The following is a 12634-nucleotide window of genomic DNA, read 5'->3' as shown; positions in this document are numbered from 1 at the left end:
GAGCCACCCAGGCGCCCAATATCTGTATATCCTTTACCCAAAGTCACCTGTTAATATTTTGTGTCAGTTACTTCATCATTTGTACTTCCGTGTACATATTTTTTTCTGGAGCCGTTTGACAGCATGTTGCTAATGTCATGCCCTTTTACTCCTGAACTCTTCAGTGTGCCATCTTCCATACCATCTCAGGACCGTTACCAGTCGTAGGTTGTATGACGCTGACGCTGTGGGCTTAATCACATTTTTTCCATTTATATTTTAGGTTCAGTTGATTTGACAGTGTTCTTTTATAGACTTTCTCCTCCTCCCCTCCAGTAAGGAATCCAGGATTATTCACTGATTTTAGCTGTTGTGTCTTTTTAGTTTCCTTGAGTCTAGGACACTTCCTCAGCCTTCCTTTACCTCACATGACATTGACAATTTTGAAGAAAAGCCCCCCCTCCCGCCCCACCGGCCTAGTTGAAGCTAGAGTGTTTCTCATTTGGTGTTTGTTTGATGTATGCTCACGATTGGATCCAGGTTATGAATTCCCAGTTGGGATACTCCGAAAGTGAGGCTGTGTGCTCTCACTTCAAGAGGCATAGAGTGTTCATCTGCCCTACTTGGCGATGTTAATTTTGATTACCTGGTCAAGGTACTACTCAGTTTTCTTTATTGTATAGTTACTAAATTTCTCCCTTGTGTCTGATAAGCAGCCTGTGGGAACACACTTTAAGACCATTCAGACACCCTGCTCCTTTTGTAAAGTGTGTCTAACCAGCAGTCAGAAGATACTCCCAAGACCATGCAGATACACTGCGCCTTTTCAAAACATCCTCTTTAGACCATGCATCCGTGGTTTCTCCCTGAACCAGCTTTTACTAAGATGATTTTCCAACTCTGGTGCTTTCTCCATATCTATCATTTGGCAGTTGGCATCCTCTTGTAAACAAGATCCCACCTCTCCCTACCTCTTTATTGATCTGTTAACAGTACTGATTTGTGGATTTTCTCCCCACCCCACCAGTTTATAATTAATTATTTTCCTTAATTAATTTTTTGCTCAAATTGTTCCAGCTTTGGCCAGTGGAAAAGCTCCTATGTCTTATTGGCAGGTCACTGTCATCCTTTTAGGCACCTCTGTACTTCGTAGCATAAAAAGGATGTTATAAGCTCACCCTGTGCTTTCCTTGCCTCAGGTTTGGCTGTGTATTAATTTTTTCCGTAGACAGTTTCACCCTGAACAAGATGCTGTGTCTAGAATAGACACCAGAGACGCCTCTTTCAGTTGCAACTCTTGGAGGTAGCCTGCCTTCGAATAAAAAACTGGCTGCTAAGACACTAGTCTCTGCAGGGTCTCAGCCAGGTGTCCCTGATTGCCCTTAGGCCTCTGGGTTCTGTAATGTTCTCTGATAAAATGAGGAAGTCATGCAAACCTAAAGACCTTTCTTAGGTATCATGTGACGACAACTCTGTGTTTGAGATAGTGTCCTTTGAGTTCTCACTTCTAAAATGGGTCCTTGAAATATTGCCATCTGTTGTGGTGATTGGTATATTGGGTATATGACAGTTACATTGGTATATTGGTATATGACAGTTTTTTGGTTTTTTTTTCTTAAGTAAGGAATATGGACATGTAACGCATTTCAAGTATTTGATGATAATGAGCAAAGTGAAGCTTACTTAAGAACAGGTGTATCTTTCCCTGAATTTGTAATTTCTGAATATCTTTCTTCCAGTAACACTAACTTAATCTTGGAGGTTCTGTTTGTAAGGCGTATAAAACAAATAATGTGAATATCTGATTTTCCTCTTAGAAAATAAGACCTACTCATCTGTGAGAACAGAAGCTTTATCTGTGATAGAATTACTGCTTAAAAAACTTGAAGGTGAGTTTTTTTTTTTTTTTTTTTAAGATTTTATTTATTTGACAGAGACACAGCAAGAGAGGGAACGTAAGTAGGGAGAGTGGGAGAGGGGGAGGAAGGTGAGTTCTTGATTCTTCTGATTGGAAGAGGGCCAGAAAGCCAGGATACTTTATGGCATATATTTTAGAAATTTTTTCCTGCTTTTGTTTTTAATAAGTGTATACTCTAAAGTACAAATTAGTACACGGACATGTGAGTGAGATCTACAAAGCTAAAACCTTTAAATTTTATTAAGTGTTTAAATTTGGTACTTTTTCATTTTATATACTTTTAATGTATTATGAAGCTACAGTTATGTTGAAATAAAAAAGTTCTGTTTCCGCCATGACTCCTGATGTAATCTGGGTCACTTCCAGTGGCAGAATGGGGCTCCCAGTACACACGCCAAGAAACAGAGTGATCCCTGAAGAGTGGGGTTGGGAAAACATTTTAACACTTACCTACCCAACTCATCAAATTTGACAGCAGTTTGCTTAATCTTATTTTTTTCCCCTATTCCTTTTTTTTTTTTTTAAAACCTTTTATCAAGAAGCAGATTTCTTCTAATGATAAAAGAAAACTGCTCTGATTTTCTCCAGTGGGGTATTTCAAAAGGAGGCCACTTTTGTTCTTTCTCTTCTTTTTTAATTATTCTAAGCCTATGGATTAAGAATGGAGAAGATGGAACAGTTTCCTCTAGAGTCTTTATTTGCTGTTTCTACTTCTCTTTCTGCTTAGCAATTAAAGCACCCCCCTTAAGGTTCCATGAAGCAGGCCTTTTAGACTCAGTAACACTACACACCTCATCATCTTTTCCTTGTTGAAGTAAAAGAGCTAGGCACTTAGTCACATCACTGAATTTTCACAATTAGCCAGATGCATACGAATGTATTCTAGATGAGGAAAATGAGGCTAAACAGCAAAACAACTTGCTTGAAACCTTATCACTAGAAAGTGGCAGAACCTCATAGACAAGATTTAGGATCTGGTATACTTTGAGTTTCTAAAATTTTTAGTATGTATATAGATTTCTAGTGCTTTAAAGAAAGGAGTAATTGTTGTCTGTTGTCTGTTCAGACTGACTTGGCCATTATGAAATTTATTCAAGATTTTTTTACTGAGCATATTTTATAAAGAGTTTTTTTGTGTGTTAAAAATGCTTTTTTGTTACTGTGTGCTTTGCCTTGATAACTCCTCCTTCGCACTTTGATTCAGCATCCCTAGATTCTCTTTGTCCCACCAGTACTGGGGCAGAGGATGAAACTCCCTGACATGCTCTCAGATTATTGTCAATAATTAGGTTTTGAGACAACTATTGAACCTGTTCTATACCAAACTGTTATCAGGGGGTTGCTTTGCATTTATTCGGGGGATAGGCTATATGGAAGAAAAGCAGAAAGAATAGTTTTAGGCTTTTTGCTTGCTTGTTCTATAAGGATTCTGTTTTTCTTCTTTTTCCATTCAGAATCTAAACAGTGGGAAAGTTTGACATCTGAGTGCAGAGTGCTCCTAATCGAGTCTTTAGCTACTATGGAGGCAGACAGCAGACCTGAGCTGCAGGAGAAAGCATCATTACTGAAGAAAACACTTGAAAATCTGGAATAAATTAGAAGGGGAAGAAAGAAACAAGTGCCATGTTCACTGGGGGTTGAAATGGTGGTATTCTTTGAAAAACCAAGTGGGGAAAAGTAAAGATTAATCTGTAGCATGCATCATTCCTTGGCTGAAATAAAAAAAAAAAATGCCTTAAATTTTGTTCCTTACTAGCTTTATTTTACTTGATTTTTTTTTTTTTTAAAGATTTTATTTATTTATTTGACAGAGAGAGACACAGCGAGAGAGGGAACACAAGCAGGGGGAGTGGGAGAGGAAGAAGCAGGCTTCCCGCGGAGCAGGGAGCCCAGTGTGGGGCTTGATCCCAGGACCCTGGGATCGTGACTTGAGCCGAATGCAGACGCTTAATGACTGAGCTACCCAGGCACCCCTATTTTACTTGATTTTTAAGTGTCTGGGCCTAGTGAGCTTAATGGGACCTTGGATGTTTGAGAGGTGGTTGTTGGTGAAACTGACGGAAATAGTTATGAAAAGAATTAAAGCTGTTAGTAAAGCAATAGGCAGAGTTGCAGAGCAATCTGGATAAAAGTCTTAGAACTGCATCCAAAGTAAATAAAGTTACTTCAGGAAGGGACTCTCTAACTCACTTAATTTAACCCCTTTGTTTTACGCCTCAGGGAGGCTAGGAGATGACATAGCTTCCGCCATGCGGCCTGTGCCGAGGCTGGGACCCAGGGTTAGATGCCCTGCCTAGTGCTGCCCCTGGTCTGCCCGAGAAGCTCCTGAGATGAGGCATGCACAACAGTCCTTGCACCGGAAGCCGACCGACCCATTATCTGAGTACCATGGGATTCCTGAAACTCTGAAGCTGAACACTGAACACATCGTTTAGATGATCAGTTTTTAGAAGATGATTGTTTAGCATCTTCACAGGTTGAAAGAGAGACTTTGATCTCCATGTGATCATTCTGATCGTCCTTTTACAGGCAGATGAAAATACTTTAGGACAAGATTGCTTCTTCTCTCTGTATCTGTGGTTGCATACTTTGCAAAAAGCCAAATCAACAACAAAATCATGACCGCTTTGGTTTAGACAAACATTTATAATCTCCAAACTGTGAAGATGACTTAAAATTTTCCACCCATTTTTAGGCTAACAGTATGATTATGGAATAGGAGGGCAAACCTCTTAATTAGCCATTTGGGAATAACATGATATCACTCAAAGTAAACAATTGCAGCTAGGGTTTTTTTGTTTGTTTTTTGTTTTTACTGCTCTACCCCTGCCTAAGGGTGTAGGGTCAGGGGGAAAACCAAGCCTAACGCAAGTATTTATGGTCAACTGACGACTCTAGCTCACCTTGGATTCCAAGCACAAAATTGGTTTTACAGTTTCCACGGTGGAAACTCCATGGTTATTATTTTTGGTGGTCTCTATAGACCATTGTATTGACTGTGACCAGAATAAAAATAACTTCTTACATCTTGACCCAGAAATTGTGTGTGTGTGTGTGTGTGTGTGTGTGTGAACGAATATAAAATCTTTAACTGAAATAAATGTTTTGTGAAATAATATACACTCTTCACTTATCTTAGCCAAAAGGCCGAGGAGTGATAATAATACATACTCTTTAACTATGTGTAATATACTTTGATCCCCCCACAACCATTTTAAATGCTCTTCAGACCCACTAAATTCATTTCCTGACTTATAAATGTGTTGTAGTGCACAGTTTGAAAAAACATCCTCTTAGATGATACTAAATATAATTGTGGGTTTTAGTAGCATGAATTGTAAGGAGCTTCTCATGGACTCCCACTTAAGAATGGCTTGTGCCTGGGGGGAAAATCCACTTTGGCTATTTTTCAGAAAGCGTGTGGCCTCATAGAATTTGGTGTTTTCCAGTTCAGTATTTCCCCCTCTGCTGAGTGCCCTCTGACTTTGATTTACAGGCCCTGGGATACGCCTCTGAGGCAAGAATGCCGTGCAGGTCAGCTGTTTTCTGAAAGAGGATGAGGGCAAGAATTGTGCTCTCGGCCCATACGGAGTGTTTCACCTCATCAAGTTTTATGCTTTTTAAACTTTCTGTTATTCACTGCTGGGAATTTCCCATGGTGCTGAGAGTGGGGCTGACTCTTAAACCTTTGTGCGCAGTGCTGTTGAGTTCATTTATTGTCGCTTTCTATAAGCACAATGCCGAGTTACACTCTTAATGCCTTCCCCTCGACCAGCCAAGTCATTGGCATGACTGGTAATGTGAAATCATGGTGTCCCATTGCAGCTTGTGTTGGGTGGGCACATATTTATTAAAAGGATTAATAACTGAGAGTTTGTCATTTTGGGATGTTGATACTGGTGAACCAATGGCGAAAGGACCCACACGTGTTTATGTCTTTGGCCCTCATTCTCCAAAGCTCTCTGGAATGGATTTTTATTATTTTATCCCCCTGGGAATATTCAGTGCTACTTGTCATACAAGTATCTGATTTGGAGAGCTTAATTACTGAACACCTTCCTCTTGAAATTAGTGCACTTAGGTCGAACTTCGCAAAATTATTAGGTATGTGAAAAGGAGGGACCCGAAGTTTGGCAATTGGAAATCAAAACAATGAAAGTAGCATAAAGTTGTGTTTTCGGTGAGAAAAAGCAGGAGTTTCTTTAATGAATGATTGTGTCCCATTTACAACTGCCTGTGACGGTTTACCTGCCAGTAAGACTGACCACTGCCAAATCCCCAAGGCTCTCCCCTTCCATCTTTTCCTTGTGTGTGCACCAACAAGAAAAAGATGTGACCTTGTTGATCTGTGCTCTCGCAGCGACTGCACTGTGTGGCCTGCCCTTTGGGGGGCATTTCTGCGGGCTGTTGCCACAGTCTGCTCATGCTGCTAGTTAGGTACAGGGGGTTATTTCGACACTGGAACTCATTGTAATGTACAAACCGCTGTTAGATGGATGTATATGTAACAGATTTTTGTATTTTATACGTGAAGTCTTCATAGACTCCCTTGCAATATGTGTTGAGCTAGTTAAGCATGTGATCGACCTATTTGAAAGGAACATTCTACCCATGCCCAAGAAGATACTAAGTGGTAAATAAAAGCTGCATGATCAGTTCTTTTGAAGGAGTGCACTGATTTTTACTGGTTCTCTAGGGAAATAGTTCAGCTTCCAGGGAATTGACTGGTGACATTTTATTATTTTATTTTTTTTAAAGATTTATTTATTTATTTCAGAGAGCAAGAATGAGAGAGAGAGAGAGTACATGAGAGGGGGGAGGGTTAGAGAGAGAAGCAGGCTCCTCGCCGAGCAGGGAGCCCGATGCGGGACTCGATCCAGGGACTCCAGGATCATGACCTGAGCCGAAGGCAGTCGCTTAACCAACTGAGCCACCCAGGCGCCCTTGACTGGTGACATTTTAAAAACCAAAAAAGGCCCTATTGCCTGCCATATCCTGAGCTACGTCCCCGAAGCAGACATAGTTGGCTTAACTGGAAGTCCCAGAGCAAAGCAGAAACAAAGGCAGGACACCTGAAAAATGGCAATCAAATACTTGGAGAGAAGTAATCGTTGAAAGATAGATTATTTATTTATATTTGAGAAAAGTAATCCCAGGTGAACACATAGAAACAGGCAGTTCTGCTTTTGACCAAGATTGATGGACATGGCTATGGACATAAAATGTCAGACATCCTGTGCGGTAAGCTGCCAGACAAATCTTGACACTGGAAGATGTGCTTGAGAGTTACCTTGCTTTATTGGTAGTCGGAGCCAACAAGCCTATGTCGTTCTCTTCTGCTTCCTTTCCCCCTAAATGCAGGTTCCAATTTGATGGATTGGATTGCTTTTTTTTTTTTTTAAGTGGAAAATCATAATGCTACAAAAATTGGAAACAATCAGCCTTTCCAACAATGGCTATTTAAAATTTTAAGTGTTTATCTTAAGAAATGACACATTTTTACATTTAAGGACCATTGATAAAGTTGCCTTTAAAATACAAAAGACAGGGAGAAAACAGGTAATCATTGAAGGATTCCTAATTTTTGTTTGGGTATTCCTGAAAAGAGTATTTTAAAATCAGTTTGGGGTATTAGCAGTTAGATATCTAATTCTATTACGCTACTTTTGATTCCAGACCTGTCTTCAAATACAAAATCTCTTCTAAACATCAGTTGAAGCAAATATTTTTTGAGTATTTGTTTTATTTCAACACTATAAAGATTTCCACTGTTTTTAGCCTCCAAGATTTTTCCAGTGTGATAGCTGGTCATTCAAATTGTTGTTTCCCTAGATGTATCCTTTTTTTCTGGCTTCTTCCACGATCTTCTTTATTTTTGGATTTCAGCACTTTATGATATGCCAAGGTGTACTTTTTTTGGTATTTATCCTGTTTGAGGTTTGCTTAGATTTTGGACTTATGTCCACACAAAAAAGTTTTTGTGCTTTACCAAATTTTGGATATTTGGGGCCATTATTTACTCAAAAGTTTTGGGGTTTTTTTTCTGTGCTATTTGCTCCCTCTTCTCTTCCTGGGACTCCAATTAAAGCTATGTCAAATCATTTGATCCTGTTCTAGGGGCGCCTGGGTGGCTCAGTCGGTTGAGTGTCTGACTCTTGATTTCAGCTCATGTCATGATCTCAAGGGTCCTGGGATAGAGCCCTGGTTCCATCAGGCTCCGTGCTCAGCAGGGAGTCTGCTTGAGGATTCTCTCTCTCCATCTCCTTCTGCCCCTCCCCCTGCTTGTGCTCTCTCTAAAAAAAAAAAAAAAATCTTTAAAAATATCATTTGATACTGTTCTACAGATCTCTGAGGCATTTAAAAAAAAATCTGTGTTTAAGTTCACTGACTTTGTTTGCTATGTCCATTCTGATATTAAAGACCATCCTGTGAATTTTTATTTCAGATATTGTTTTAAGTTTTAAAATTTCCGGGCGCCTGGGTGGCTGAGTCGTTAAGCGTCTGCCTTCGGCTCAGGTCATGATCCCAGGGCCCTGGGGTCAAGCCCCACATCGGGCTCCCTGCTCAGCAGAGGGTCTGCTTTTCCCTCTACTCCTGCTCTCTCTCTCTCTCTCACTCTCTCTCAGATAAAATCTTTTTTAAAAAAGTTTTAAAATTTCCATTTGATTCTTTTTTATATTCTTTTCCTAACATTTCCAACCTTTCCGTTCATTACGAGCTTAATATTAAAGTTCACAAAGCATACTTATAATAACTGCTTTTCAGTTCTTGTCTGATAGCGACACATCTGGGTCATCTTGGGTTTGGTCTCTGTTGATTGTCCCCTGCCCCACCCCCGCTGACCCACCTTTTCCTGGTTCTTCATATGTCCAGTGTTCTGGGATTATATCCTGGACATTGTGAATGTTATGCTGAAGAAAATCTGGACTCTATTATATATTCCTCCAATGAGGTGCTTTTCTTTTGGTAGGCAATTAACAGGCTTAGACTCAAACCGTAACATATCTTACCTTTGGTGGGTAGCAGTTCAAATGTCAGTTCAATCCTTTTTTTTTTTTTTTCTTAGCGGACCTGTTTGCAATCTACTCTGCAACATGTGTGGTTTCAGAGGTCAGCCAGAGACTTGGGCAGAGCTTACACGTAGAATGTGGAGCTTCCCCATCTGCCTTTTTTCTTTCCTGAATTTTCCCTTCACTTTCTGTCTTGGGCTCTGCCTCCCTCAGGTTGAAAGGAAGTTGTTTTCAATGAGAACATCAGCTCTTCTTGGCCCCATTTTGGCTGTGTTTCACTTTAGACGAAAGCCACAAATCCAGGAAGCTCACCGTATATTGATGCCTTACATGTTTTAGCTCTCTTCCAAAATCTGCCTTTGTTGACTCTGTGGAGCCCTAAGAGAATTGGTTTTTGTAGTTTGTCTAGAGTTTATAGTTGTTATATTACGTAGGAGGGTTTGTCTTTGGGGAAGTTTATAAATTACATTAAACTAAATATACTTCTCCCATATGATCCAGCAGTCATACTCCTTGGTATTTACCCACATGAATTGAAAACTTATGTCCACACAAAAACCTGCACGTGGATGTTTATAGCAGCTTTATCCATAATTTCCAAGACTTGGAAGCAACCAAGATATCCTTCAGTAGGTCGAATGGATATGTTAACTGGAATATCCAGACAATGGAATATTTTCCAGCACTAAAAAGAAATGAACTATCAAGCCCAGAAGAGATATGGAGGAACTTAAATGCATATTATGGAGTCAAAAAGACCTGAAAAGGCTACATACTCTGATTCCAACCACATGACATTCTGGAAAAGGCGAAACTATGCAGACAGTGGAGGGGGGAAAAGATGGTGGAGGAGTAGGGGACCCTATTCCAGCAGGTCCCTGGAATTGAGCTGGATATCTACCAGACCACTCTGAACACCCATGAAATCAGCCTGAGATGTAAGAAGATAGATCTGGATCTCTACAAACAGAATATTGCGGGCAGTTGGTTTCCAGGTCTGAAGCATGATTCTGTGGGCAGATATTGGAGGATAAACGGCAGCGGGAGGGTGCCTGGCTGTGGGGATCCTACACCGCCGGTGAGCGACCGCCTTCCACGCTGGGGACCGGGCACAGACTCACAGACCAGTAGCAGTGGGGAAAGGACTTCAGGGCAGTGCCCCCACACAGAAACCTGGAGCGGTGGGGTCATGCGCATGAACTGGGAGCAGCTGGCGGTTTTAGAAGCACAAAGGGCAGAGACGTGCCCCGACCTGGAGGCAGGACTGGGGGCGCTGCAGAGGGGCGCACAACCCAGGCCACTGCAGTTTATAGCAGCACGGACAGAAACGGAGATGGTGTGGCCTGGAGAGCTCACTGAAGAACAGACTGCCATCTCTCTGCTCTGAGGCAGAGGGCTGGAAACGGTCTCTTCTGCTCTGACTCTCGGAAGGGACGTGGAAAGCCGCCAGGGAAAGCTGTCAGAGAACAAAAGCCCCCCAAAACCAGTTTTCACTGAGCCCATCCCCTGCCACAGGGGGCAGGGCAACTCTGCCCAAACAGGGTTGCCTGAGTAACAGTACGGCAGGCCCCTCCCCCAGAAGACAGGCTGGGAGAACAAGAGGCCAGCAACGCTAAGGTCCCTAGAAAACAGGTGCATCTTGCTTGGGTTGTGGTCAATAATTTGGACTCTATACATTCCCTCAACCATCCTTCAACAGAATGACTAGGAGGAGGAACGCCCAAAATAGGAAAGACTCAGAGATTATGATTTATGCCGCAGATTTACAAATGGATGCAGATAAACCAAGATGTCAGAGATGGAATTCAGGCTAGCAATTGTGAAGACAATAGCTAGAATGGAGAAATCAATTAATGGCAACATGGAGTCTCTAAGGGCAGAAATGAAAGCTGAATTGACAGAATTTAAAAATGCTATCAATGAGATCCAATCTAATCTAGATAATCTAACAGGGTAAGCGAGGAGAAGAATGAATTAGTGACCCAGAAGACCAACTAATAGACAAAAAGGGAAAAGAGGAGGCCAGGGAAAAACAACTCAGAATCCATGAAAATAGAATCAGAGAAATAAGTGACACCATGAAACGTTCCAATGTCAGAATTCTTGAGATTCCTGAGGGGGTGGAGAGAGAGAGAGAGGACTAGAAGATATATTTGAGCAAATCGTAGCTGAGAACTTCCCTAATCTGGGGAATGAAACAAACATTCGTGTCCTAGAGGCAGAGAGGACCCCTCCCAAGATCAAGGAAAACAGGCCAACACCCTGGCATGTAATAGTAAAACTTGCAAATCTTAGAAGGAAGGAAACTATCTTAAGGGCAGTTAGGGGGAAGAGAGTCCTTATGTACAGAGGGAGGAACATCAGAATAACGTCAGACCTATCCACAGAGACCTGGCAAGCCAGAAACGCCTGGCAAGACATATTCAGGATACTAAATGAGAAGAACATGCAGCCAAGAATACTTTATCCGGCAAGGCTAAAGCCATCAGGGAAATTCAAATCAAAACCACATTGAGATACCACCTTACACCAGTTAGAATGGCAAAAATTGACAAGGCAAGAAACAACAAATGTTGGAGAGGTTGTGGAGAAATGGGAACCCTCTTACACTGTTGGTGGGAATGCAAGTTGGTACAGCCACTTTGTAAAACAGTGTGGAGGTGCCTCAAAAAATTAAAAATAGAGCTACCCTATGACCCAGGAATTGCACTACTGGGTATTTACCCCAAAGACACAGATTTAGTGAAAAGAAGGGCCATATGCACCCCAACGTTCATAGTAGCAATGTCTGCAAAAGCCAAACTGTGAAAAGAGCCGAGATGCCCTTCAACAGATGAATGGATAAAGAAGATGTGGTTCATATATACAATGGAATATTACTCAGCCATCAGAAAGGATGAATACCCAACTTTTTCATCAACATGGATGGGACTGGAGGAGATTATGCTAAGTGAAATAAGTCAAGCAGAGAAAGTCAATTATCATATGGTTTCACTTATTTGTGGAACATAAGGAATAACATGGAGGACATTAGGAGAAGGAAGGGAAAAATGAAGGGGGGGAATTGGATGGAGAGATGAACCATGAGAGACTATGGACTCTGAGAAACAAACTGAGGGTTTTAGGGGGGGTGGGGTGGGGGGATGGGTTAGCCTGGTGATGGGTATAAAGGAGGGCACGTACTGCATGAAGCACTGGGTGTTATACAAAAACAACGAATCGTGGATCACTACATCAAAAACTAATCATGTATTGTATGGTAACTAACATAACATAATAAAATAAAATTTAAAAAAAACCAAAAAAAAAATACTATGCAGACAGTAAAAAGATCAGTGGTCACCAGGGAGGAGTAGGGAGGGAAGGATGAACAGGACAGAGAATTTTTAGGCAAAGAAACTCTTCTGTATGATACTACAATGATGGTGTGTGACACCATAGTAAATCCTAATGTAAACTCTGGCCTTTGGGTGATAATGATGCATCAGGTTACGTTCACTGATTATGACAAATGTCTGACAATGTTGATAGTGGGGGAAGTTGTGTGTGTTTGGGGGCAGATGAGATATGGCAAATCTCTCCTTTCTGCTCAACTTTGCTGTGAACCTAACAGTGCTCTAAGAAATAAAGTTAAAAAATAATTTTTTAGATAAATCCAAAGATTTTATAGGTTTATTTTGGATTACAAAGGTAATAAATGCTTTTTGCACATATGACAAAACTTTTT

The 12634-nt window shown here is 41.1% G+C and overlaps 1 protein-coding gene across 4 annotated transcripts in view; it reads left to right on the top strand.

Annotated features, from left to right (window-relative positions):
* ECPAS (Ecm29 proteasome adaptor and scaffold) overlaps positions 1-9396 on the top strand; it is a 107746-nt gene extending 98350 nt beyond the window's left edge. For all 4 annotated transcript variants that reach the window (XM_045882919.3, XM_045882920.3, XM_045882917.3 and 1 more), the window contains 2 exons: positions 1797-1868; positions 3352-9396. In XM_045882919.3, coding sequence (XP_045738875.1) covers positions 1797-1868; positions 3352-3491 — 212 coding nt within the window. In that variant the 3' untranslated portion in view covers positions 3492-9396. The remainder of the gene's footprint in view (positions 1-1796; positions 1869-3351) is intronic.
* The last annotated feature ends 3238 nt before the right edge of the window (positions 9397-12634 follow it).

The sequence above is a fragment of the Mirounga angustirostris genome, unplaced genomic scaffold (genome assembly GCF_029215605.1).
Source record: "Mirounga angustirostris isolate CCGP_5_RB_7025 unplaced genomic scaffold, mMirAng1.0.hap1 SCAF_15, whole genome shotgun sequence".
NCBI classification, from domain to species: Eukaryota; Metazoa; Chordata; class Mammalia; order Carnivora; family Phocidae; genus Mirounga; species Mirounga angustirostris.
This window is presented reverse-complemented; position numbering and strand designations above follow the sequence as displayed.